We start from the raw sequence: 22,638 nt of genomic DNA, 5'->3' as shown, positions 1-22,638 counted from the left end.
AACGCAATCAATTTCAGTCAAAGTTCAAGTGCCTCAATAAAATTTAAAGTGGATTTATATTAAGATTACATGTTGATCCATACCACTGTATGATTACGTGTCGGTGCTGGATAGCCACAACAGAACTTCCCTTGATTGCAAGAACACATAAGTGCACTGACGTCACAAAAGCACAGCAACAGGGTTAATGCTCAAAGCATGTCTGCAACCACGGGAATCTCAGCCCACTTTAAAAAAAAAAAGTGACCTTTACATAGAAATTTACCAAACAAGCCATTACACCATTTAATTAACAGCAAAATGTCTGAGCAACAAATTATCTCTGGCACAGTTCACCTGAAAGGTTGGTATTGGTTTCACAGAATATTTGGATAGTTGAATTATACACAAACAGTATGAAAGTATGAAATCTTCACCACATATAGCTTATTTTAAGGACTTTTTTTTGTTTAATTGCTTAACATTATGTCGAACTACTAAAACATGTTTAATTTAATGTAAGTCTCTCTGTAACAGCAATAGAAATACAAAAACTCATTTCCCTGCTAATTTTTTTTCTTTCAAAAAGATATTGCTCATCAGTGACCTAAACAAATAGTGACCAGAGGAAATGGCTTCTGTTTCATGAGAATGAATTCTGTACAATAATACAAACTTGCACTGTTGAACAGGGGCTAAAAAGAAAAATGAGGCAAAGACTTAAAATAATCCATAGTGGATGGTATCCAGATTTCATATTTAATATCATTCATATTCAGTTGTCATAAAATACTTCACATATTTTTCTCAAAGACAACAATTCAACAGGAAAGAAAACAAGACTTAATTTATCTTTAAGAATGCGGTTTCACATTCTGAATATTACAAATAAAGATTGACTTCAATTTAAATTTAGCCTAGATCCCTCACAAAAATACTTTTAAAGCTTGGATTTCTCAAATGTAAACACCCTATCCACATTTCTACAAAATGTTCAAACAGATGGTACAAAAAAGCCAGTTGGGTTTGACAAAGTCTAACTTAATTCCATTTTGAAAGGCATGACTGAGGTTTCCCTGGACGTAGTTTATCCTTCTTGAGTGCTGAAGTGTGGGGACCTCACTCCCGATGGACCAACACGAAGAGACCCAGCATGAAGAGAACAGCATACTGCAGAATGAAAACAGTGAAATAAGTGGTGTTTAAGCTTTCAGCTTAAAAACTACCAGAATCTTGTCAGCTGGTACTAATCGACAGGAATGACCAACTTACCTTGAACTTGGGGTAATCATTCATAAGAATGGTGACAATTCCAATGTATGGCACAAACCTGGAGATTACAACATCGCTTACAGTCAGGAACATTCATTGATACGTAATACATGTCAGTTTGTCAGGTCAATTCACACCCCTTTGAGTAAAACATATAAACGAGAAACTTTGTGCGGAGCTGATAATGATTGTAACAACAAACACAGAGTAGATGTCAATAATGAATGAATGAATGGTGATCATATTTTCAGGAATATCATTCGCCGAATGAAAAACATTTCTGCAACAACACGGGAGTGTTACACAGTAACGTCACAGTAAACGCACTCATTTGACAGGAATACGAAATGAAACACATCCGTGATATAAACAACATTTGGAAGAGACATGTTGACATAAAGACAGTAGGTATTCCATGAGCAAATTGTTTTCTCTTCAAAGAGGCCGGCGTGAAAGCTGTCGATCTCAAAGACAACCGAGATATAGGTGTTACTAATGATTTGGATGAGTTTCCTTCAAGGAAATGGAGTAAATTTAAGTTATATTGTCAATGAAATAATGTAAAATGATATTATATTTAAGTAAATAAACACTATTTGCTAATACAAAAGTATGGTGAAGCAAGTTTTTCTGGAAAAAAGGACAGTTATGACTGACGGCTAGTGAGCCACTAGCTATCCCTAAATGGCTACCCAGTAGGTGATAGGTGTCAAACAAGAAACTAAAAGCTTGTTAATTAAATGACAATTGACCCTTCATATTTTACTGTATATGGGTGGCAGTTTATATATATTTTGTCAATAAGTGTTGTAAAGAATAAACTTTTTATCATATTTCATAAAAGTTCATTTTCCAAGATCTTGAGACACCTTACATCTGCACATCACAGCACACAAATGTATGATACAGTATGCAATTATGCCTCGAGAGCCTTTCTAGAGCCGCCGGGATATACATAGAAATCTGCTGGCAGGGTGCACTTTGCTAATACACAAAAACATCTCAAGTATTTTTCAAACCTCCACTGAGACGACGACATTCTGGGGAAAAAATGCATAGCAAAGGTTACCTGAAGACAACTCCAGAGCTATTTATCTTAGTTTGTAGCTCACCAATGCTCTGATTCACAAAGTTAATTCATGAATATGGTCACTGTGGGAAATATAGAACACTGCATAGTCTGATCACAAACAACACAAGCATCAAGCTTTACAGGGGGGGGGAAACTATAATTCAAATTATACACCATAGGCTCCTTCGTTGGGGCTCCCATTTACCTCTTGTATCACTATAAATCCAGCTTTAACAATTAAGGTACTTGTCAAAATAAATTCAATCCAGAGGAAAAAAAAAAGAAGGCCACAGTTCTTATGCAGCACAATCAAAAGATGAATTTCGGAGATGAACAGCTGCTACATATACCTGTTCAGTGCCCTTCCTTCCCCTCTCATGCATAAGGACAAGCGCTGATAGGGAGGATGAACCTCCCCGAGTCCGACCTTGTTACATTTAAATTAACTAGAAAAGACAACAGAACAACACTAATCCCAAATCTTAAAACAGGGCAAGATGAGAAATTGCTGCTTTTTGTAAATGACCTTGACAGTTTCTCTTAAAGAAAAACACGGCTGTCATACTCGATTCCATTAAGTGATGCTTTTATTGTGTTTGCCCTGAACAGAAATGTGTTGGCCACACATACTGTTTTATCTTGCCAATAAAGACTATTTGAATTCAACACATCTTCCCTGTCCGGCACTTCAAACTTTCACGGGTTGCAATTCTACAGCTTTGATTTGGAAACATATTGAGCAGCTCAAATTATCTGCATCAAATATGGTTTTAAGATATTTGTCCTATTATGTACTTTTCCCCACAAATATACTCACCCCCTAGCTCGTCCCACCACATCTTTTTTCTCCAGCCAGTGTTGGCCCTGCTTGTACAGCCCTCTGTCATCCACCGCATTGTTGTCCCCTTTGGTCAAAAACTTAATGTCTCCATTTTCCCTGTGAACAAAGCATCAGCATGATTTTAATGAGGATTCACAAAGAGTATGAAATGTCAGCATTATTTAGTATTGATGTCAATAGAATTCAATATTATGAATGACACTCAGCTTTGATGGACAGGAATGGGACTCTGTGATACTGGAAGATCAACTTCACTAGGGATAAAAACACTATTAAAATACGCATACGTACTTTTCATGGATCTTTAGGACTCTGTGTACTATTGGGATCTCTCGGCCTTCTATCCTGAAGACAACAATCTCTCCGACTCTGATGGGATCCTCAACCCGGTTGGTCAGAAACAAGAGGTCTCCTCTGTGGAAAGCTGGCTCCATACTGCCACTAGAAAAATATAGGTATGTATTACAAAATTTAGCTGGTACCATTTGATAATTTAAACAAGAAATGTCCTTTTTTTTTTTTATTAATAATATGCAATGCATAGCTCATCCTTTGCTTTACAGACATCTCCTGGAAGAGATACATTTTATAAAAGATTTGAAAAACAACTATATGTTTACTATATTTAGAATTGTTTAACATCAGAAATTAGGACTCAAATGTGTCCATTAGAAAATTTTAATTTTTGCAATGCCACAAAAGCACATAAACATCTACTTTGAACATGACAGCTCAACATTGCGTGGCTTATATTAGGACCAAAACTGCACAAAGACATCACTACCTACCGGTGATTGAACCACACTTCTCCCATTGCGTAAAACTTAAGAGGTAATATGACATTACAAAGCTATATACCTATTTCAGTCAGAAAAGAAAACATTTACTGGACAATCATCTGGCAAAAGGAACCTAACTTAAAAGAGAGTTACAGATCATAACACGGTTTGAAGAGCAGAGTGGACATGCTGTATCTAGCGTTACAGATCTTGAGAGGTGGTGCGTTCATCAAGGTTCCCGTGCTAATCGAACTCAATTCAATTCAGACTGAGCATGTGAAGTTCCCCAATAACTATCGTACGCTTCAAAGTACACAGAGAGAGACGCTAACAGAAGTATAAAGAAAAAACGAAACCTGCAGGACAACATCGAAGACACAAAAACACAAACAGGAAACTGCAGCTTCTGCAGGATATGTGTTGTGAAATAATGTTGAGGTGGCAGTGGTTTGCTTATTGTATTAGCATCAGGCTTCAAACAGAAGTCAATGTTAAATGAGGAAGTAGCAGTTTATGCTCTGCAAGGAAGCACTAAGCTCCATGCTGAATTATCCATACCTGAATTTGTAATCGATTCGTCATTATGATTTATTTTTTAAATAAAATGAAAGCTAAATCATTTTTAAACATGCTTCTTAAATGTGATTTTTTTTTTTTTTTTTTTTAGGTCCTCGACTGTGATAACAAATTGAATTTATTTTAGTTGTAGGATATTGGTCTGGGGGGGGAAATCAGACATTTTTGCTGCACCTTGAGTGTTGGGAAACACTTGTCAACATTTTTCATAATTTTCTAATATTTAAAAAGACCAGACAGCTAACTGATTAATCGAGAAAATAATTGATAAGATTATTTGATAAATGAAAATAATTGTTATTTCTACCATGCCAACCAGTTCCTTCAGTTCTCACAACACAGTACAGAATAAAAATGTAGGTCAGGAATCAAAACCCCAGCAAATATGAGCAACTTACCTGAGGACAACAACAATGGGACTCTCACTGCCAGTGACGACCATCAGTCCTTTCCAGATCATCAGAGCAGAGGACACAATCATACCAAAGTTCAGCACCTGGTAATAGAGCTGCAGACAGGATGGGGACATTTCATTTTAGTGAAGTGCACCTGGATAACCAGCAGTTAGCGCTTCTTTTTTTCTTTTTTTTTTAAGGTAAAAACTAACTCGAGATGAATTTAATAAACATGATTAATCCACGCTTTGTTAGTAAAAAAAAAACAAAAAAAAAAAAACCACGACATTCACTGGTGACTCATTTGTAAGCACATCTGCCGGTGGACTAGCGGTGCCATGAAGACAACAGCTGACTGAAGGCAGGATTATTGTGGTAAACGAGGTTTGCGGACATATTTCAGGCTGCAGTCTTTTGGAGACCGTGTAAGACACGTGTGCGTGAAAGCGTTCACTCCGGAGGTCGCCGACATCAGGCAGACAGGCTGCGGCGTTAAACCGCGGCTAGTTGTCGTTAGCTCCGAGGTCTCTCACCGGACAAAGAGGCGGAGGAAACTCGAGCTCCGGTAACCTTACCTGCCGCTTATTCATGCGACGGACATCGTCGAGAAAGTCTAACGATAACATTGCTGCAAAAACTAGAGAGTAGAAAAAAAAAAAAAGCACCTAAATCACATCAAAACGTTTAAAGTAACGAGCATATGGATGCGCGGTCGAGCTGTGAAACTTGCATCCGAATCTTCCGGGTGCGCTCGACCGGAAGTCCCGCCCACATGTGCGCTGCGAGGTGAGGTGTCAGTTCAGGATACGAGAGAGGGGCAGAGGGTGGTTTCCAAAAGTACGAAGCTGAAGAGAAACGTGTTGCTGGCTCTGTCCTCAAATGCTGCTGCACCGGAGTGGTTTAGGATCACTCAAGAGGCTGTTTATTCACGAGAGGAACATATTAAAAGAGGCTCATTTGTGTTTAGCTGGGATTTATTCAACTGAGATCAAGATTTATTTTAAACGTGAATTAGCACTATATAGCGATGAACAGCTTAATAGATAAATAGGTAGATAGGTACTTATTTAGAGCAGGTTCGAATAAATGTTGAAAGTATGTGAGTGATATATACCTCTTTTACCCAAATTGAAAGTTTTTCGGTTTAAGTGGACTAGACCGATGCACAAAAGAGCCCATGTATTGTGTGGAGATGATCTTGAGTAAAGGTCAGATATTTTTTGGTGACACAGTGAGCAAGCGGGTGACTGTATGAGGGAATAAGCTATCCCCAAAGTCATTTGCCATAATCAAAGCATATAAAAGATAGTTTTTAAATATGAAACGTAGCATTGAAATGTGCTATTTTTTTTAATGTAAAAACTATCTTTTATATGCTTGCACTATACAAAGGTGCATCAGAGTTACTATACATAGTAGGCTACAATACTTGCGACTCACACTGCTATAGGAGATAAAAAAGCAGTAAGAATAAGAGTTGGCAACTGTGGATCAAGTGTAAGATGTAGAACATGATAACAATCTTCATCAGTGTCCAGTTAGAGAAAAGGTGTGAAGGCTGATGGTTCCTCTGAGAAAGGATCAGTCCATGATGCTCTATCAGAGAATTGAGTTCGAGCCCCAGGATGCCGGCCTTTTTCATGAGTTTGTCAATTATGTTACTGTCAGCTGATCTCAGCCTGCTGCACCAGCACACCTCAGCATACAGCAAAGCCCTGGTCAACATCTGCAGCATGATATTGCAGATGTTGAAAACTCTCCTCGATACAGTTCGTCCTCAACCGCCACTATGGCTGTACACATAAATACAGCTACTGACTGAGATGATTAAATGTTCTGTTAACCTAATGAACCCAGCAAAAGCATTTGGTCCTCAGTAACATTTCATATTTATAGGTTAAAGCAAGAATAATCTTGTATTTTTTTTTATCTTGGCCACCTGAGGTAGAATAACACAACATGTTGTAGTATGATATATTTTAAATTTTGTGCATTATTTGGAGTCTTTCCTTTGGGACCTGATGAGAGTATGTTCAACATTCACTTTTCTGTTTGTTTCCGTCGCTGTCCCCTTCACCTAATATAGCTATCTTATCCCGAGCTCCTAAATACTCTGCTTTATTTAGATACCAGTATCTTACTTACTTTGTCTGACATTTGTTTTTTGTGCAGGTACCCTTAACTGAGTTTATCAGATCTGTTTTAGCAGTTGTTGACTGCTGATGACAGAAATGAGGTCGATAAGAGAAGTGAGACTAAACCAAAACAATATAGTAATTGTGATGGAGTCATAAACCAAACAACCAGCAATAAAAATCTCTTTTAATTATTATAAGGACATATTAATGGGCAGTTGAAGGTGGGTAAACTTCATTCTGCAAATAAAACAGAGTACAGAGTCATGACATGAGTTTACTTTCCACTACAACCTTAATTAACATCTCTCTTAATCAAAATTGTAATTATCCAAATAAATATAAAAAAAGAAAAATATCAGCAGGCACCTGACCACAAGTTATTACCTCATTGTTTTTATGATAGACGATGTCCAATTTCCCTAAAGGAAGTGCATATAACTGAGTAGATAATGTAATTGGTGACCACTCACTTGAAACCCACCAACGCTCTCTGGATGTTGACTCAGCCTTTAGAGATGATTAGTAATTCACAGGCCACGTGTGTGAGCCCTCATTTAAAAGTCAGGTTTGATGTTGGCATTTCTGTGACTCATTCAATTGTGTTTGTGTGTGTTTCTTGGCTGTTTAAAAGCTCATTTTAATTTCACAACATTTTGTTTCCCCCTAATACAACATGTTGCAGTAACACTGTTTGGTTTTCCCATGACACTGTGTCATCAGGGACATGCGTATAGAGCAGTAATGACGGGGCTTGTGTCATGCTAGACTGCTGAAATGTACCTTAATAAAACGTAACTTTAAAAATGTAAGATAGTTTAGCTGCTACATTTTATATTTTTTGCCTATTGTACATTAATAATTAAAGGTTTTTTTTTACAACATTGGTCATCAACAGTAAGAATGTGTACTTTGTTCATTATTTTCTCCTGAGTTAGAATATAAGTGATCGATTCCTCATTGAAAAATTATGAACATTTACTCATGCCACAAAACCTTTGAGTTACATGAGCAATCAGAGCCTCATGCAAAAACATTCTCGTGCAGGGAAGAACAACAGCTGTTAAATTCGCACACTGCCCAGTGCAGTTATTCATTAATGGCTATTCAGCAGTTTTCAAACTCATATTGTTATTTTTTTCTTATTTCTTCAAGAGCAACATGTTACTGAAATCTGTCTGTCTGAATCCAGATTTATAAATAAGCATAAATCAGCAAAGCCAGCACAAATGGTTTTATGCAGAACTGAATATCACAGTTGGTTTGTGATGTATTTACACTCCATCAGATCGTTCTCTCAGTGTTCCTGCAGGTCTCCCCTGTGTGAGCAAAGGGCAGTAGTGTGAGGGGATATATATGTGCCCTACTAATAAAGTCTTATCCCACCAGAGGCACAGAGTGATGTTGTAAAAAAAAAAAATTAGGACACCTGCTGAAGCTGTTTAGAGCCTGTGACTCTTGAATATGAATATTTCTACAAAGTGGGGATCCCAGGTGATAGCCAGTGTATGTTGTTGTAGATATTACAGATATTTATGACACCCTGCTGTCACACAAGGTGGCTGCGGGGAACTTTATGTAAAACATTGTGTTTTTTTAACAGATTTTTTTTCATTGACCAATTTTTGTGTTCGGATTATTGCAATCACCTCCTTTTCCTCTGCAGTATACAGTATGTAGCCAACACTGATTGTATTCAGGTTTAGCCTTTAAGTTCTCTTGTGAGAGAAAATAATGTGAGATTTGCATCAGAATGTCATTATTTAATAGTCAGCAAAAGCTCACTGTGATATGGTAGATTATCTCAGCAGCACTGACGGTCAACTCAGCGATGGCACCGAGACCAGTGGCAGCCTGCGACTTTTGGAGGACTGGAGATAAAACTTTTTTCAAATGCCAGCTAGTCTGTGGCATTTAAGAACGTGTGATCCTTTTCATAAAATCTGGCTAAATGGTCACAACCACCCTGACCCGCCAATGGTAATTGAGGTCAGTCAGGTACAACAATGTGAGGTCGGAATCACAGCCAGCTTTGTGAGAAAGTGGTTCTTAGATACCACACCTTTGATCCTCTGTTTCTGCTTTGAGTCTTTTTTCTATTTGCTTTAACGGGAACTTATGGACTGTACTTCCTCTTTAAATATACTACTGACATAACCTTGTTCAGCTCACGTAGACCAAATGTTCTCCTTTCCTTTGCTATTGCCTGTGTTATCTGTCAAAACTATTAAAATGAAATGCAAATAAGATCTTTTGTGTTGAGCATGTTTTTACATGTTGTCTCGTAATGAGCACGAATGTGAGACTGAATGCTGCAAATGTGTTTAATGTGCTAAAGACCTGGCAGCTGTGTGCAAGATCTTCACATCAACTCAACATTATGTCTTAATAAATGGAATGGGAATTACTTTGACCTAAATGTACATGCAAAATCTCTACAGTTAAGGACTAACAATTCCCTCATTTGCTGCGTCTTATCATGGGTATTAAGGCTGTGATCACTCAGTGATTTTATTGCATTTTGTCAGAGCTACTCAGTGTAGCATGAGGAGCTGTGCCAATGCATCTTTTCTCTGTAATTTCTCCACTTCACTCATAATTTTTCTATTAACGTCTGGCGGGAAACAGTTGGAATAAGGACTCATTCTCTGACGTTGTTCATCTCAGGCACATATGATTTCTCAGACAGACAAAGATACACTGTGAAGAGATCATAGAAAAGTGAACACTTCAAGATTTCTGATATTTTAGTTAAGTTGCAAAGCAATGTCTATTTCAGATATCTTTCTCAATCAGAATTAGTTTTGTGGTGGTATTATATACTTATTATATTGTTTATCTTCAGCATTAAAATAGCACAACAATTTTAACTGCAGGATTTTGGAGCAACAAATGTGACACTGAAAAACACTTTTTATCATCTTCGCTTCGTTCCCGCATCAACTAAACATTCACTTTAATATGAGAGTTCAATCAAGTTAAAAACAGACATAATTTAATTACCAATGCAAGTAAACATGTTTGTTACTTGTCTTGTTCTTTCCTCGATGGCACGGTGATTGAGCTAACAGTAGGTGGCAGGAGTGTTGTGTTGCATGATCGGTCCAGTCTTCTCCATGTTGTTACCACACCTCAGTCACACTTCATCCCTGTCTAATGAACAAATTAATGAATGGAGTCGACTAAGTTCAGTGTCATGTGAACACATGCCGGAAATAAATTCATTAATCACCCTAATGAACCAGATGCCAGTCAGTTTTGCTCTATTTACAATTAAGGTTTGTTTTCAATGTTTCATAATGTCCTTTTTTCCCAAAACACACCAGAAAGTCTCTTATTTCCATTATCCCTGTTTTTGGCGAGTTACAGGTTTTTCAATATTATAATACATGGACCTTTTGGGCATTTTCATGATATAAGCACGTAACAAAGAACCTGTTAGTTGTCTATAGTTCTGCCCTGTAGATGAACAGGCTATAGGAACGTGCCGGTATTTTTCACTTGTGTCTTTGGTTCACTCTACAGCTGCACTTACTGGGCTTTTATAAGATCAAAACTGCAGTGAAAAGGCTTCTTGTACTGGCGGCTTTGTCATGCGGCCAACGCAGTAGATGTTTCGTGTGAGAAATACAAGCATCCGCTACTTCACACCAAAGTCTGTCATCCTACTCTTCTGTTGACAACCTCTATCCCTCTCATGCTACTAAACAACATCAGAAGTGACACTAATTGAACTATTTTTTGTGTGTGTGGATTTAGCTTTCCAGCACTGTTCACACTTGTTTGTGAGGCCACCGCTTATATAAGCCATGACTCACTAATGACTGGGAATCACATATAATTATCATGATGAAGTTAGCCTTTCAGTCTGTAGACACACACTGGTTGTGTGCAACACTTCATTCTCTAATATCACTGAAGGACTCTGATTTGCCCCTCAGTGGTATTGTTGTTAAACATGCAATGGGTCAATTGAACTTTCTTTTTTTTTTTTTTACACTGGCCACAATAAAGCGAGAGAAGATCACATTTTATAGTTTCATAACACTGAAAAAAAAACCATCCATTATCATTAGCTGCTATCTTAGTATAGACTTTTCCTTCCTAACATATTTGCACATCTTTTGTATTTTTGCCTTTCGTCTTGCAGTTTATCCAATCAGTTTTTATGTGACGTTTGTCATTCCAAGCTCACTGTGTTGCACATTTATGCTTCACTCAGGTGTGACAGATAGTGTGACGTAGAATGTGAATGTAGAAAATATAAAGCTAAAGATTAAGTGTTTTGAAGTTTTAAATTTGTCTAAAGAGTCAGCCCAAATATGGAAACCTGGCAACTGCTGCCATGTTGTAAATAACGGCTGCCTGTGATGACAGAAATGTGACACAGTCCTCTCAGATAAGAGGAGTCAACGAGATAAAACAGTCTTACTTATCTTTCCAGATGATATATGATAATGATTGCAATGATGTCAGATAGACTGAGTGAGACGGCTTTCATTACTCAGCCCACTCCATCATATGCAAATTTCTATTAAGACTGACATTCAGAATTTAAAAAGCACATGTCATGCACTTTGACGGTGTCTCATACAAGGTGTAATCATATATTTTATTGTACAGCCAATTGCATTCAAAGGTGCAGTTTCTAAAAATGCAGTGCAAAGGAGAATAGTAATAGTAGTAAGTAAACATGTCAGGTCAAAATACAAAAGCACAGCACCATCAGCCACTGTACAACAGTGTCATGTGAAGCTACATTCAGCTTGAATCATTCCTGAAAGAAAACTGTTGGATTACTGCCGGCCTTAAAAACATACCATACGACCATAAGGCTTACAGCATATCCAGGTTATATTTTTCTTTGAAGTGACAAAGGTAACTACAAAAGAATATGAATATTAAACATACAGGAGACAACATATAATGCCACTTCAGCCCAAAATGTCTCACATTCAGATACACTGACCTGAGATCTGTGACTGGTACTCGACTGATAGAATACAAATCCAGGAAAGACTCTACCGCTTATTACACAACAGCTTTAGCCCTATTTGAACATGAAGGCAGGCTAGAATAGAGATTCACCACAGCATGTGAGGGTATCAGTCCACGATAAGTGGCATCATGGGAAGGAATGGTGGAAATTTGATAGTAAAGTCTTTCTATTAATAAAGCTCTTTCCTCATGTCTGTAGGGTTTTATACTTATAGGCTTTTATCTTTCCTCTAGCTCCTCTTGGACTTTCTATGTGATCACTTAAGTCTCATTAAAAGATATTCATTCTACGCCATCTTGACCACTTTGGGAGCATCAGCAGTTTTTTGTTTCGTGGAGGTGTTGCTGCCGTCTTGCTCGGCCTTCCTGGGCATCCTTGGGCTACCAGCAGCTCTCCTGCCAGTCTGAGGGCTGGAGGAGCCAGCAGCCATCTTCCGCTGAAGTAAAGGGCTCCTGGAGCCCTTTGGCTTTGTTGGGGTCGTTAAAGAGTCCATGACCTTTAGTGACCTCAGGCCAAGCAGACCACAGAAGTAGTTACACTTGTGTTGAGAGACAAAGTGCTCAAAAACTTTTGGATTCCCTTCAACAGTTAAACCTTGATGCCTGCAGTGACACATAACACAGCAAAACGAAATCTTAGTGTCATGATCAGTATAAATGCAAGTTGCCTGTAAAATTAGGTTTTCACTCTATAATTTACAGAAACAACAGTACAAATACACGAACCCGGTTGATTTGACTGAAATTCCAACATTGGTGATCTTCGTGTCAACACCTGCAAAATAACATCACACAATTACTTTAATATTCTGTTGTTCAGGTAATATATACAGATTTGAAAAAAGTGCACTGTAAATCGTCCCAAAAATAAATTTTGCAAATCCAAAATTTTCTCAATACACAACATACATAAAAATAAAAAATCTTTAACATTTAGATAAACATGTTGCAAAGGTCAAATTTAAAGTAGATCAGGTCAAATTTGCTGCTCTCACACTTGTAATTATTGCAAGCAGTGTTTTACCTTATGAGTTATAGTAATGTTGGTAATCCAGCAACCAATTTTGAGCTTTATATGCTCACTGACACTTTTATATACTTGGCTTGGTAAATGTGAAGGTTCTGTTGTGGGATGAACCAGGACATAAGTTGGCCTCTGGTGAATTGTGTCTAGTCTGGACTGTGTCAATTCATGTGCTTACAGACTTGCACTTGCTATTTGGACTGCACAAGTTTTTTTGTATTTTTGAAATATTTAATTTTGGTTTATTTATTTTTGAGTGTAACATGCTGTGCACTATAAGTTGCTATCTGCATGGTGTGCTCATAACGGTCAAAAATTTAAGTAAGTGGCCACATTTCGGTCGCCATGTTAATTATGTTGCAGAAGAGGATGGACCAACAATCTATTTTCAAACTGCTGAAACTGGTGGCTGAGGAAACAGCAGCTGCACCAACAGTCAGTGTTTATTTGTCAGTACATACCACTGTGCTGTTGTTTGGATATAACTCTTTTATGTGTGTGTGTGTGTGTGTGTGTGTGTGTGTGTGTGTGTGTGTGTGTGTGTGCGTGTGCGTGTGTGTGTGTGTGTGTGTGTGTGCGTGTGTGTGTGTGTGTGTGAAACAGGAGACACAAAAACACTTCATTTTAAGTGAAATGACCGAATGAAGCAGGCAGATATTTTGGTGGGTGATGCATTCATTTCCAGTAAGTTTTCAAACGCAACACTACAATGTTAAAATTCACACACGGAAGTAAGTGCACTGACGGAAATACCTGCATCAAGACACCTGTCTAGATTTAATCCTGCTGTGTTTAATTCAAGTGTCAGCCTACCTTCTAGCCGAGTGAGTAGCAGATTGCCATTGGTCCATTGAAAGATCCAGTGCTGCAGGGCACAGCACTTCTGCCCCACCTCAGAGCCAGTCCTTGTGTCTATTCTGCCTGTGTGATCTAGGACAGAGTATTTCTCATACTCTCCTGTCAGATCAGTCTCCACAGTGGCATAGGGGACAGTGTTTGCTGGTCGGTACATTAAAAAGACTGGAATCACCCTGTAGAACAAACATGATCAAAATATAAATGACTTTTAGAGATGTTTAATGCTCGCTGTTCTGTAGATAACACAAAGGATGGTAGCTTTTTATTTAGAGTAGACTGATTATACTCACTCAAGAAAGGACCCAAAGTTTTCTTTCACTCTTGCCTCTGCAGAGAAGATTTTGCAGTATTCCCGAGCCAGGTTCTGAATTTTACACTCCTGTGTGCGGAAGATTGGAGAATAGCCAGTAAAGATTAGCTCAACCAACACCAATTTATTTATTCAATCTTTTGATTAGTGCCACAGTAATCCTACAGAGGTGGCAGGAATGACACCTGATTCACTTTAATACTGGAATTTACTGAGTGACATTCAAATGAAAGGAGGCTAAATAAAAATAATAATTTACATACCTGCTTCACAATATCCAGATTCTTGTCTGTAAGACATCTTTCCTCTTTGCCTCCATAGCCAATAGGGCTGTGCACTTTAATGATACATGTGTTACCAGATTCAAACACAGGCTCCAGACCATAAATGACTTTTGCCCTCCAGACTTTATGAGAACAGCCATCTCCAATATGAGACTCCTTCATCATTATACGGCCAAAGAATTTGTTGCCCCAAACGCCAGAATCAGCCACACCCTTGTTGAATATTAGGGGAGTCATTTCGATTTCTTCTCCAACTGCATACACAGGAATATATATATATATATATATATAAAAGGGCCGTCAGAAAAGCACAGGAAAAAAAAAATATCTGTGCTCTAAACATGTAAAACCTCATCTTACCACCAAGGTCCTCACGTCGTGACATGCCAGCCAAGACTGCAAAACAGGGAGAGAGAAGACAGAAAAAAAATCATGCGGAGGCACAGTAACATAAGGAAAAACTTGTATGTTTCTTTAATAAAAAATAAAAAGTACATACAATCCGCACTGAGTAGGATGTCTGTTGAGTCTGTCCCATATTCATTTGTGATTGAGCATCCGTAAACACCAGAGTCTTTGCATGATGCCTGAACTATGGCAAGATTTACCTGAGTTTCATCCCCTGCACTGAGACACAAATAAAAAAATAATAATACAGAATGTATAAGAATACCTTTTGATTTTAACATTTTATGAGAATTTAATAGATTTCCTATAATCTTACATACATATTAGTACAGATATCTGTACAGATATTCCATTAAGTGTCATAATGTAGACAAACATACTACAAGTAAGTTCCTCTGTTAACTTACTTTCTTTTAACCTGAGCAATCTCCTCTTCATTTTTGTACCATTTTATCGTGGAGTCACTGAGAACATTGAAGAACTGGCACCACAGCTTCAAGTGTCCTGTGGCATCTGCAAACGTTTCAGCCCTGATTTTACGGATAACCTGAGGAGCTGCAGAGATCCAACATAGACAACATGGTGAAGGTCCCCCCTTTTTTATATTCTGCAAAGTAACCTTAATATATCCAGTTTGATATGTTTGCTCTATATAAACTACATAGCAGGGTTTGCTTTGAAAAAAAAAGAACTTTTTAATGACATGCCTTAATGAAGGGGCACGTGTCAAATAGCAAATTTCATTTTTCATCTGCAATGAGTTCGTAAGAATCTAAACACAGCCCTTAGGATGGATTTGTGTCCAGCTGCTAGTACAGGCAGGACAGCTAAACATCTGAACTATCAGCACACTTTCATGATCTCACCCCAGAACACGAGTTCCTAAAACTGATCTTCTGTAAATATTTTTGCCCTCTGGAGTGCTGTTTTACTTTAAGACGCCCTGCTGTAAACTCCACACTGTTGCCTTTACAAAGAGCAAAAAGTATTGTGTCTTTCTTTACAGACCAAGTTTTGCAATAAGAAACTGTCTCTCAGAAAACTTCAGCAGTATGCATTGCTGCCACGGTCTTTTTTTTAATATCACCACAAGGGTGGAGCCAAAGTAGGAAAACATTTTATTTGTCACATAGTTGTCATTTTTTGTCTTCAAGCAACATTTTAAGATATATATATTTTGTTTTACCTTTGAACGGGTTGTACTTGTCCTTTTCTGCAGATTTCCCCTCAGCATGGATCTCCTCAGTGGGCAGCTGGTTTGGTGTTTGACTTTCTGATGCAATCTTCCTTCTGCTCAGGAGTGGAGAACGCCTTTCTACTCGAGAGGTTTGCTCACCAGCAGGCCAAAGAAGAGGTGAGCGTCGAGACAGGCTTGGAGACACAGAAGGGGTCACAGGACTCGTGGAAAGCTCACTGTTCTGCGTAGGTACCTCCTTTTTCTGAGTCTGGTTATCAACAGGTGATGTGGCCTCTGTAGCCTCCTCCAGTTTGGCCTTGGTTATTAGGATTTTGCGGCGTGCCCCAGAGGCCAGCTCTTGTGGAGTAGCAGAAGGGATGGGAGAAACACAGTTTCTTTTCTTCAACAATGGACTAGGCTCAGGACTTGGATTGTTTATGGAGTCAGACTTCATACATTCGTCAGCCATAGAGCTCTCTGGCTGGATAAACTGAGGATTATTCCTTAGTGTGCCAGAGCTAAATTCACTTTCAGTGGGAAACTTTTGCACACTCTGCAACACTCTGTTTGTATTGTGTTCCTCCATTTTGCCCTGATCAGCATGTGTTGACAAACTCATTTCTGTAATCCTCCCTTTAATTTCACCTGTTAGTTGAATTTCTGGAATTAATCCCAGGTCTTTGCCTTCAACAGGTTCTTCTTTAGCATGCTCCAAGAAATTTACATTTTGCTTTTGAATACTGGCCTGCATATCTGTCACTGTAATTGGAGACCCAGATTCCTGATCGACAGTCCCAGATTGGTTTGAAATGGATTGGACTGGATTGGTCAGTTTGTCCTTAGCAGTCAAAGAAGTAAAATTGTGTTCGACAATTTTACTCCCAGAAAGGCAACCAACAACGGAATAATCATTTGGTAGAACCAGAGTTGATGCTTTAGTTTCTTGGCCAATGTCCATGACACTTCCATTATATTTTTTGGCATGTCCTGTTATGTCTACAGAAGTGTCAGTGTCAATGACAGAAATAGGAGGGACCACAAGAGGTTCTTGCAAAGCCTGAACATGTGGGGAAGTTGTATTTTGAGTCCGGTCCTGATCAGTTTTATTTAGTTGTTGATAAACCTCCATAAGTGTTGCCTTTATGCTTGTTGGTGCAGTATCATTAATGCTCATCTTGGTTTCCCTCTTAGGCCTTGACCTTTTCACTTCCAGATTACCTTTTCTGTCATCAGCGCTTAACTCCTGACTTATCGCTGTTGAAGTCGGATCTGGTAATAAACTAGCATGGGTCGGTAGGATGGACACTGGATTTGCTAGCGTGGAATGAAGAGCCTTTATCTGTGACCTCAAGAGTTCGGCGATAGATATCACTTTCGTCGCAGGTTTTGGAATTTCCAGGAAGTCGATGATTTGCTCCAAAGAGTTTGTGTTTTCTGGAGTTTTTGATAGGAGTGGGAGAGCATTATCAACTTTATCTGACATCAGATTATTTAAGTCTGAACAAGGTTTCTCCACCACTTTAGATTTGGGTTCACTCTTCTCGTTTCTTTTATAAAATGCATCCACAATGATTACACTACTGTCTTTATTCCTCGTGCCAATTTTCTCAGTCATATGTTGAGTAGCAGTTTCAGTCTCCATCTCAACTATCTTCTCATTTGGGGCCACACTGTCAACCTGAACTAATACCTTATCAACTGTATTACCCTTTACCTTCTCATCATCTTGTATTTCTGTCCCTTCAACAGTTTTTATAGCTGTATCAACTTGGCTTTGCAGGGCGGTGGGCGAAACGTTACACCTCGGGGTGTTGTCACCACCAGCAGGGCTGTCGAGTGGAAAGCCCTGCAGGTGTGTTAAAAGGACCGTATGGCTTTCATTTGAGTTCCTGGAATGATCCCATGTGATCTGTGTCATGTTGTCAATGGCTGCTTGAGGACCACTGCACAAAGAAGAGGTCTTGATGTCATCCGTCAGGGTCTTCCTCTCTATCTGAGTCTTTTGTGGCAGTTGAGAGCCGAACGTGCACCGGTCTGGTGGTAGCTCAGGGCCGACAGGTGCATCATCCCTGTTCATCTTCGTATGGGCCTGTGTAACCTTGGGACATAATACAAGCAAAGGTTGCCATGCTGTAAATACTTATTCCCTTATCCCTAACTATGCTGCACATGGATAAACACATGCATTTTTAAAAACAGCAACAGCGTAACCAGCAACAAACAGAGAAAGGAATGGGAAGACCTTAGAGCAAAAATACTTTTAAGAACTAGAAAACAGGTATCGTTAGTACTTTAACCTACTCTATTGCCAACGTAAGACACATTCATTTGAAAAGATGCAAAAGCTGCAAAAGATTGAATTCTTGCCACATTAGTATTTGTATTCCTGCTAATAGATTAAAGGGAAATCTACTCAAATATATCATGTCAGTCCTTTCAAATCCAACTGCAGCACATTGACTAAAACCTGTTAGAAAATACAACTAACACATTGTCCAGCAAGCATTCTTTGAGTCCTATTGCTCATTAGTAAAAAAATCATATAGTAAAACATAAGGGAGGAACACGAGATTCCTGCACCATACAAGCATGTTTGATGAGTGTCACAGCCCCATAAAGTCTGTTTTGAGCTCAGTCCCTTTTTAAATTAGTCTCCCTGTGTCACGTCATTGCATCATAGATTAGCTAACCCATATTATAGTCCAAGGTCCATTCTTTTGGCTTATATCGTGCCTCAAAAAGAAACCTCAGAGTTGACTTTAAAATATTAAGCTTTTAAAATAATATATTATACGGTCAAAACACATGCCACATCCCATTTCGGCTAGTTTCTCCTTACTTCCCCTCCTCTCCTTCTAAGTCTGACATGGGGAGGTCTATTCACAAGGGAGGTTGCTATTTTACATGTAAGGGTGGCCGGAAAGGAATGCAAATTATTTAAAGTGGTGCATGCTGTGTTTTGTCTCATCTCTCACTGTTGTCAGTATCCAGCCATGCCGATGAGGTTATTACATAAAGCAGTGTAGAGAGACTGACAGTCATCTAGTAGCAAAATGAGTGACACTTGACGATGTTATCAAATGACCATCCATAGCAACTCTGCTGCCCTCCTATTAAAAAACAAGCTGAGAATGTCTTATAATTTTTTATACACTTATCTATCATTACCTTTTGACAGAGCCCAGCGAGCTGTTTCTACCTGTTTCCAGTCTTTGTGCTTATCTAAGCTAACTGTAGCTTTATATTTAATGAACAGACATGAGTGTTTTAATCTTCTCATATAACTCTTAGCAAGAAACCAAAAGTATATTTAAAAAAAATTCAAACCCTTATTTTAACGTAGGATAGAATTCTAGTTTTCAGTCCTTAAAGATGCCACAAAGGCCTACTTTCAGACCTTCAAACTTACATTATCCATCACGATACCTGCTGCAACTGTCAACATGTGCGTCAGTTCATTCTTGTCTACCAGCACAGCATACTTGTAAAAGCTATAAATAACTCCAGGATGCTTGTGCTGTGTTGGCAGCACAAAGCACTCATGAGCTCATGCGAAAAGGGTCGCTCACCTCACTCGGCGGGTCTGGCCGGGACACAGACGCCTTTTTTTGGCAAGAGCTCGTTTCCTTCTCAGACAGCTGATCTCCAGCCGGTTCACATGGATGTTGATGCAAAACAGTCCTGCTGTCACACGGTGTATCCACTGACTTACTGTGTCTGTGCGCTAAAGATTCATCAGAGGAAGACTTTGACTTCACGTCAACATCCATGGCTGTAACATGTTTTGATGTATGAATGCCCTCCTTTGATATGGGTTGGAGTGTTGGTGCAACACTTGACCGTGGTGGTGTTGAAATAACGTAAGGAATTCCCAAAGTTTCTGCTGAATCTTTGCTTCCAGCTTGCTTCTCATGTTTTGCAGCTTTTTTACCCTCATTTCCAGACACAGTACGACTTGTAAAAGTATGAGCAGCAGGTGGTAGTGAGGCAGTGCGCTGGTCTTTCTCATCTTTTGACGGCCTTTCAGCAAGCACTGCTTCCTCTGATTTCTGATGTTCTCCTATCATCCTTCTTGAGTGTGTGTCTGCAACTGATGACTTAACAAAGTTCTCTACTTCCATAACCTCCTCTGAACTCCCTGTAGACTGCATTTCCTCTGTGCAGGCCGGAGCTACAGAGGGTGAACTCTCTTCTTTTGCCCTTCTCTCTCCAATCACCCTGTCTCCCAGAGTGTTGGCTTTTGCAACTTTTGCACTGCTGGAAATTTTAATCTTCTTCTTGACAGAGGGTGTTTTTGGTTGGTGTGCAGTGAAAATCTTCTGAGTGGAGTCATATATGTATGTACCGCTCTTACTGCCATTGTCATTGATGGCCTGCCCACTGGTGATAGCAGACACTGCTCTATTAGTGACAGGGGCTGGCTTTTCCTCAGCTTCCTCCACAGTGGGCTCCTGTAACCTGGCCTCCTTCTCCAGAGCCACAGCGTGATGGTTGTCCTCGCTGCCCTCATCCTCCATGGAGCTTGGCGTGCTGAGAAAGGTCTCCATTGTAGAGCGGCGTTTCCTCTGTGTGCGGTCCGGACTGATGGTTCGCAGCGGCTCCTGGTTTTCTTTACCTTCTGCTTCCCTGTGTCTGTTCTCTGCCTTCTGTTTGATCTTGGCAAAGTAGCGCTGGTGGATTTTAAACTCATTCATTTCTCCCACCTCCAGAACCCCAGAGCAGGACACAATGCCTTTAGTGTTGATGGCGGATGCCTGGTATATAGCTGCATCTTCCACAGTGCAACTGTGAATACATTTAAATCATATCAAGTAATTGTTATTGGCAAAAACGCAAGAAAAAACTGTTCAGTTAGCTAATCTCTTATCAGAGAGATTATTTTGGGGAACAATGTCAAGGCATTGTCTTTATTTTGTACTATTCATAGCAGAAAGATTAAAAGAATACACTGGGACATTTGCAGTACAATTGTGCAGGTTTTGATAAATCACATTTCTTCAAAGAGTTTGTAGAGGCTTGTTAATCTTAATAGTATCTTGGTACAACACATACAGTCTGATTTCATAACAGTGTCTCTAAATAGACCTACTTGTAAATGTGCAGGGAATGACTTTGTCCATTGCGGAATATTTCATATTTAGGCAGTCCACAGTATCTGTCCAACTGCATGTCATCCTTATACCATGTGACCTGAGGGGAAGGGTATCCTGGTAAAGGAAATACAAATAATAAAACAAGACATTTGGGCAATATAGTATAACTTCTATGTTGAGAACGGTTTACTGTTTTAGCATTACTGTTTTCTTTTACATCTCTTAAAATGTGACAGCAAAAGCACGATACTTCTTGTTTTGTATTTTAGTCCTGTCACAAATGTCTGGAGTAAAGTCTTGCTAAGTGTTTGTAGAGGAAGCAGCATTTACCTTCAACCACACAGGAGAATTTCACGTTGCAATTTTCGGACACAGCTTTTGACTTTAGGGTAGTCTCAAAGGACGGCTGCGTCTCTTCAGTTAGTTGTGCCATCACACTGCAGAGCGTGCTCCTGTGCAAGAAAGGTCAGGTCAGTCACAAAAATCAGCTGCGTCTATATGTTTTTTGTTATTATTCTCTACAGACTGGATTATTGGTTTTTGTAGATCAGTTTTCAGACTCAAAGGAAAAAAAATATTTACCTTTTTTTGTTTTTAACTCTTTAATCAGTTAAAAAAAAAAATTCTATCACATGGGATGGACATAACAAATTAAATAAAAAGTGCAAAATGTTTTTTTGCTCCTGAGACCCAGCACAGAGGGAAGTTGTTAGTTTTACAGGATTTTCTTCCCCCAAAAATGGCTGATGGAAATTGTTATTAATAATACATGAAACTATTTCCATTTCCACTGCTAGAAAATTATCTATTGAATGATAATCCTTGTTTTGCATTTGTATTAATACACTGTAGACATTTGGAGAGTATACGTCCAGAGACTACTCTGCTTTGAAGAAACACATGCCTGATATTGTGCGAGAAGAATCCTTCTATTCTTATCACATGATGCACAGTATCATTAGGAGGTTGACCTGGAGGACAACACTCCTTGTCCCATGATCAAATCTGTGCAAGCATGAGCTAATGTGGATGCTTGATATGAAATGAGGCCTCGTGGAGCATAGTTGGGATTCTGCTCTATATTAGCACTTTATGGTGACCATGGCAACAAACAAAGAAACAACAAGCCTTATCCACTTTAAGAAAACCTTAAATTATTGATTATAGATCAAATGCGTCCCTACAGAGGTGTTTTCAACAAGTATGACATAATCCTGAGTTAATCTGGAAACTGTACCTGTTTTCTGGCCTCACGTTAGAGAGATAACTGCAGCCACCAGGCCGGCTGCTCCTGCTGACATCGTTCCCATTGCTCGACCTTCCATTCCCAATAGAGGAGTGTGTTGTTGTCCTCCGTGAACCCATTTTCCACCAGGTGAAGAAATTCAAGAAAAAGTAAAAGTTCTCCAAAGGAAAAATTTTTTTTGTTGTCACTTA

At 39.0% G+C, this 22,638-nt stretch overlaps 2 protein-coding genes across 2 annotated transcripts in view; both read right to left on the bottom strand.

Annotated features, from left to right (window-relative positions):
• Positions 1–37: 37 nt before the first annotated feature.
• sec11a (SEC11 homolog A, signal peptidase complex subunit) lies at positions 38–5,670 on the bottom strand. Its single transcript, XM_069174129.1, has 6 exons — positions 5,490–5,670; positions 4,918–5,027; positions 3,456–3,605; positions 3,141–3,260; positions 1,252–1,309; positions 38–1,149 (listed from the first exon to the last, which is right to left on the bottom strand). Exons 1-6 carry the CDS (start codon positions 5,538–5,540, stop codon positions 1,099–1,101), a joined length of 540 nt encoding a protein of 179 aa, XP_069030230.1. The 5' UTR covers positions 5,541–5,670; the 3' UTR covers positions 38–1,098.
• Positions 5,671–11,640: 5,970 nt separating this feature from the next.
• alpk3b (alpha-kinase 3b) overlaps positions 11,641–22,638 on the bottom strand; it is an 11,651-nt gene continuing 653 nt past the window's right edge. Inside the window, exons 2-14 of the mRNA XM_069174319.1 lie at positions 22,439–22,638; positions 21,532–21,653; positions 21,198–21,315; positions 19,678–20,893; positions 16,118–18,206; positions 15,339–15,486; positions 15,023–15,150; positions 14,884–14,919; positions 14,503–14,777; positions 14,220–14,308; positions 13,885–14,102; positions 12,774–12,822; positions 11,641–12,650 (exon numbers count right to left, since the gene is read on the bottom strand). The exon at positions 22,439–22,638 is cut by the window's right edge and continues 20 nt beyond it. Of these exons, the coding sequence (XP_069030420.1) occupies positions 12,335–12,650; positions 12,774–12,822; positions 13,885–14,102; positions 14,220–14,308; positions 14,503–14,777; positions 14,884–14,919; positions 15,023–15,150; positions 15,339–15,486; positions 16,118–18,206; positions 19,678–20,893; positions 21,198–21,315; positions 21,532–21,653; positions 22,439–22,566 (4,932 nt within the window). The 5' untranslated portion in view covers positions 22,567–22,638 and the 3' untranslated portion in view covers positions 11,641–12,334. The remainder of the gene's footprint in view (positions 12,651–12,773; positions 12,823–13,884; positions 14,103–14,219; positions 14,309–14,502; positions 14,778–14,883; positions 14,920–15,022; positions 15,151–15,338; positions 15,487–16,117; positions 18,207–19,677; positions 20,894–21,197; positions 21,316–21,531; positions 21,654–22,438) is intronic.

This window comes from Embiotoca jacksoni, unplaced genomic scaffold (genome assembly GCF_022577435.1).
Source record: "Embiotoca jacksoni isolate LCO1_2020_lvr unplaced genomic scaffold, fEmbJac1.0.p SCAF_6, whole genome shotgun sequence".
Taxonomy (NCBI): domain Eukaryota; kingdom Metazoa; phylum Chordata; class Actinopteri; family Embiotocidae; genus Embiotoca; species Embiotoca jacksoni.
Note: the sequence above shows the minus strand (reverse complement) of the source record. Positions and strands in the feature narration are given on the sequence as shown.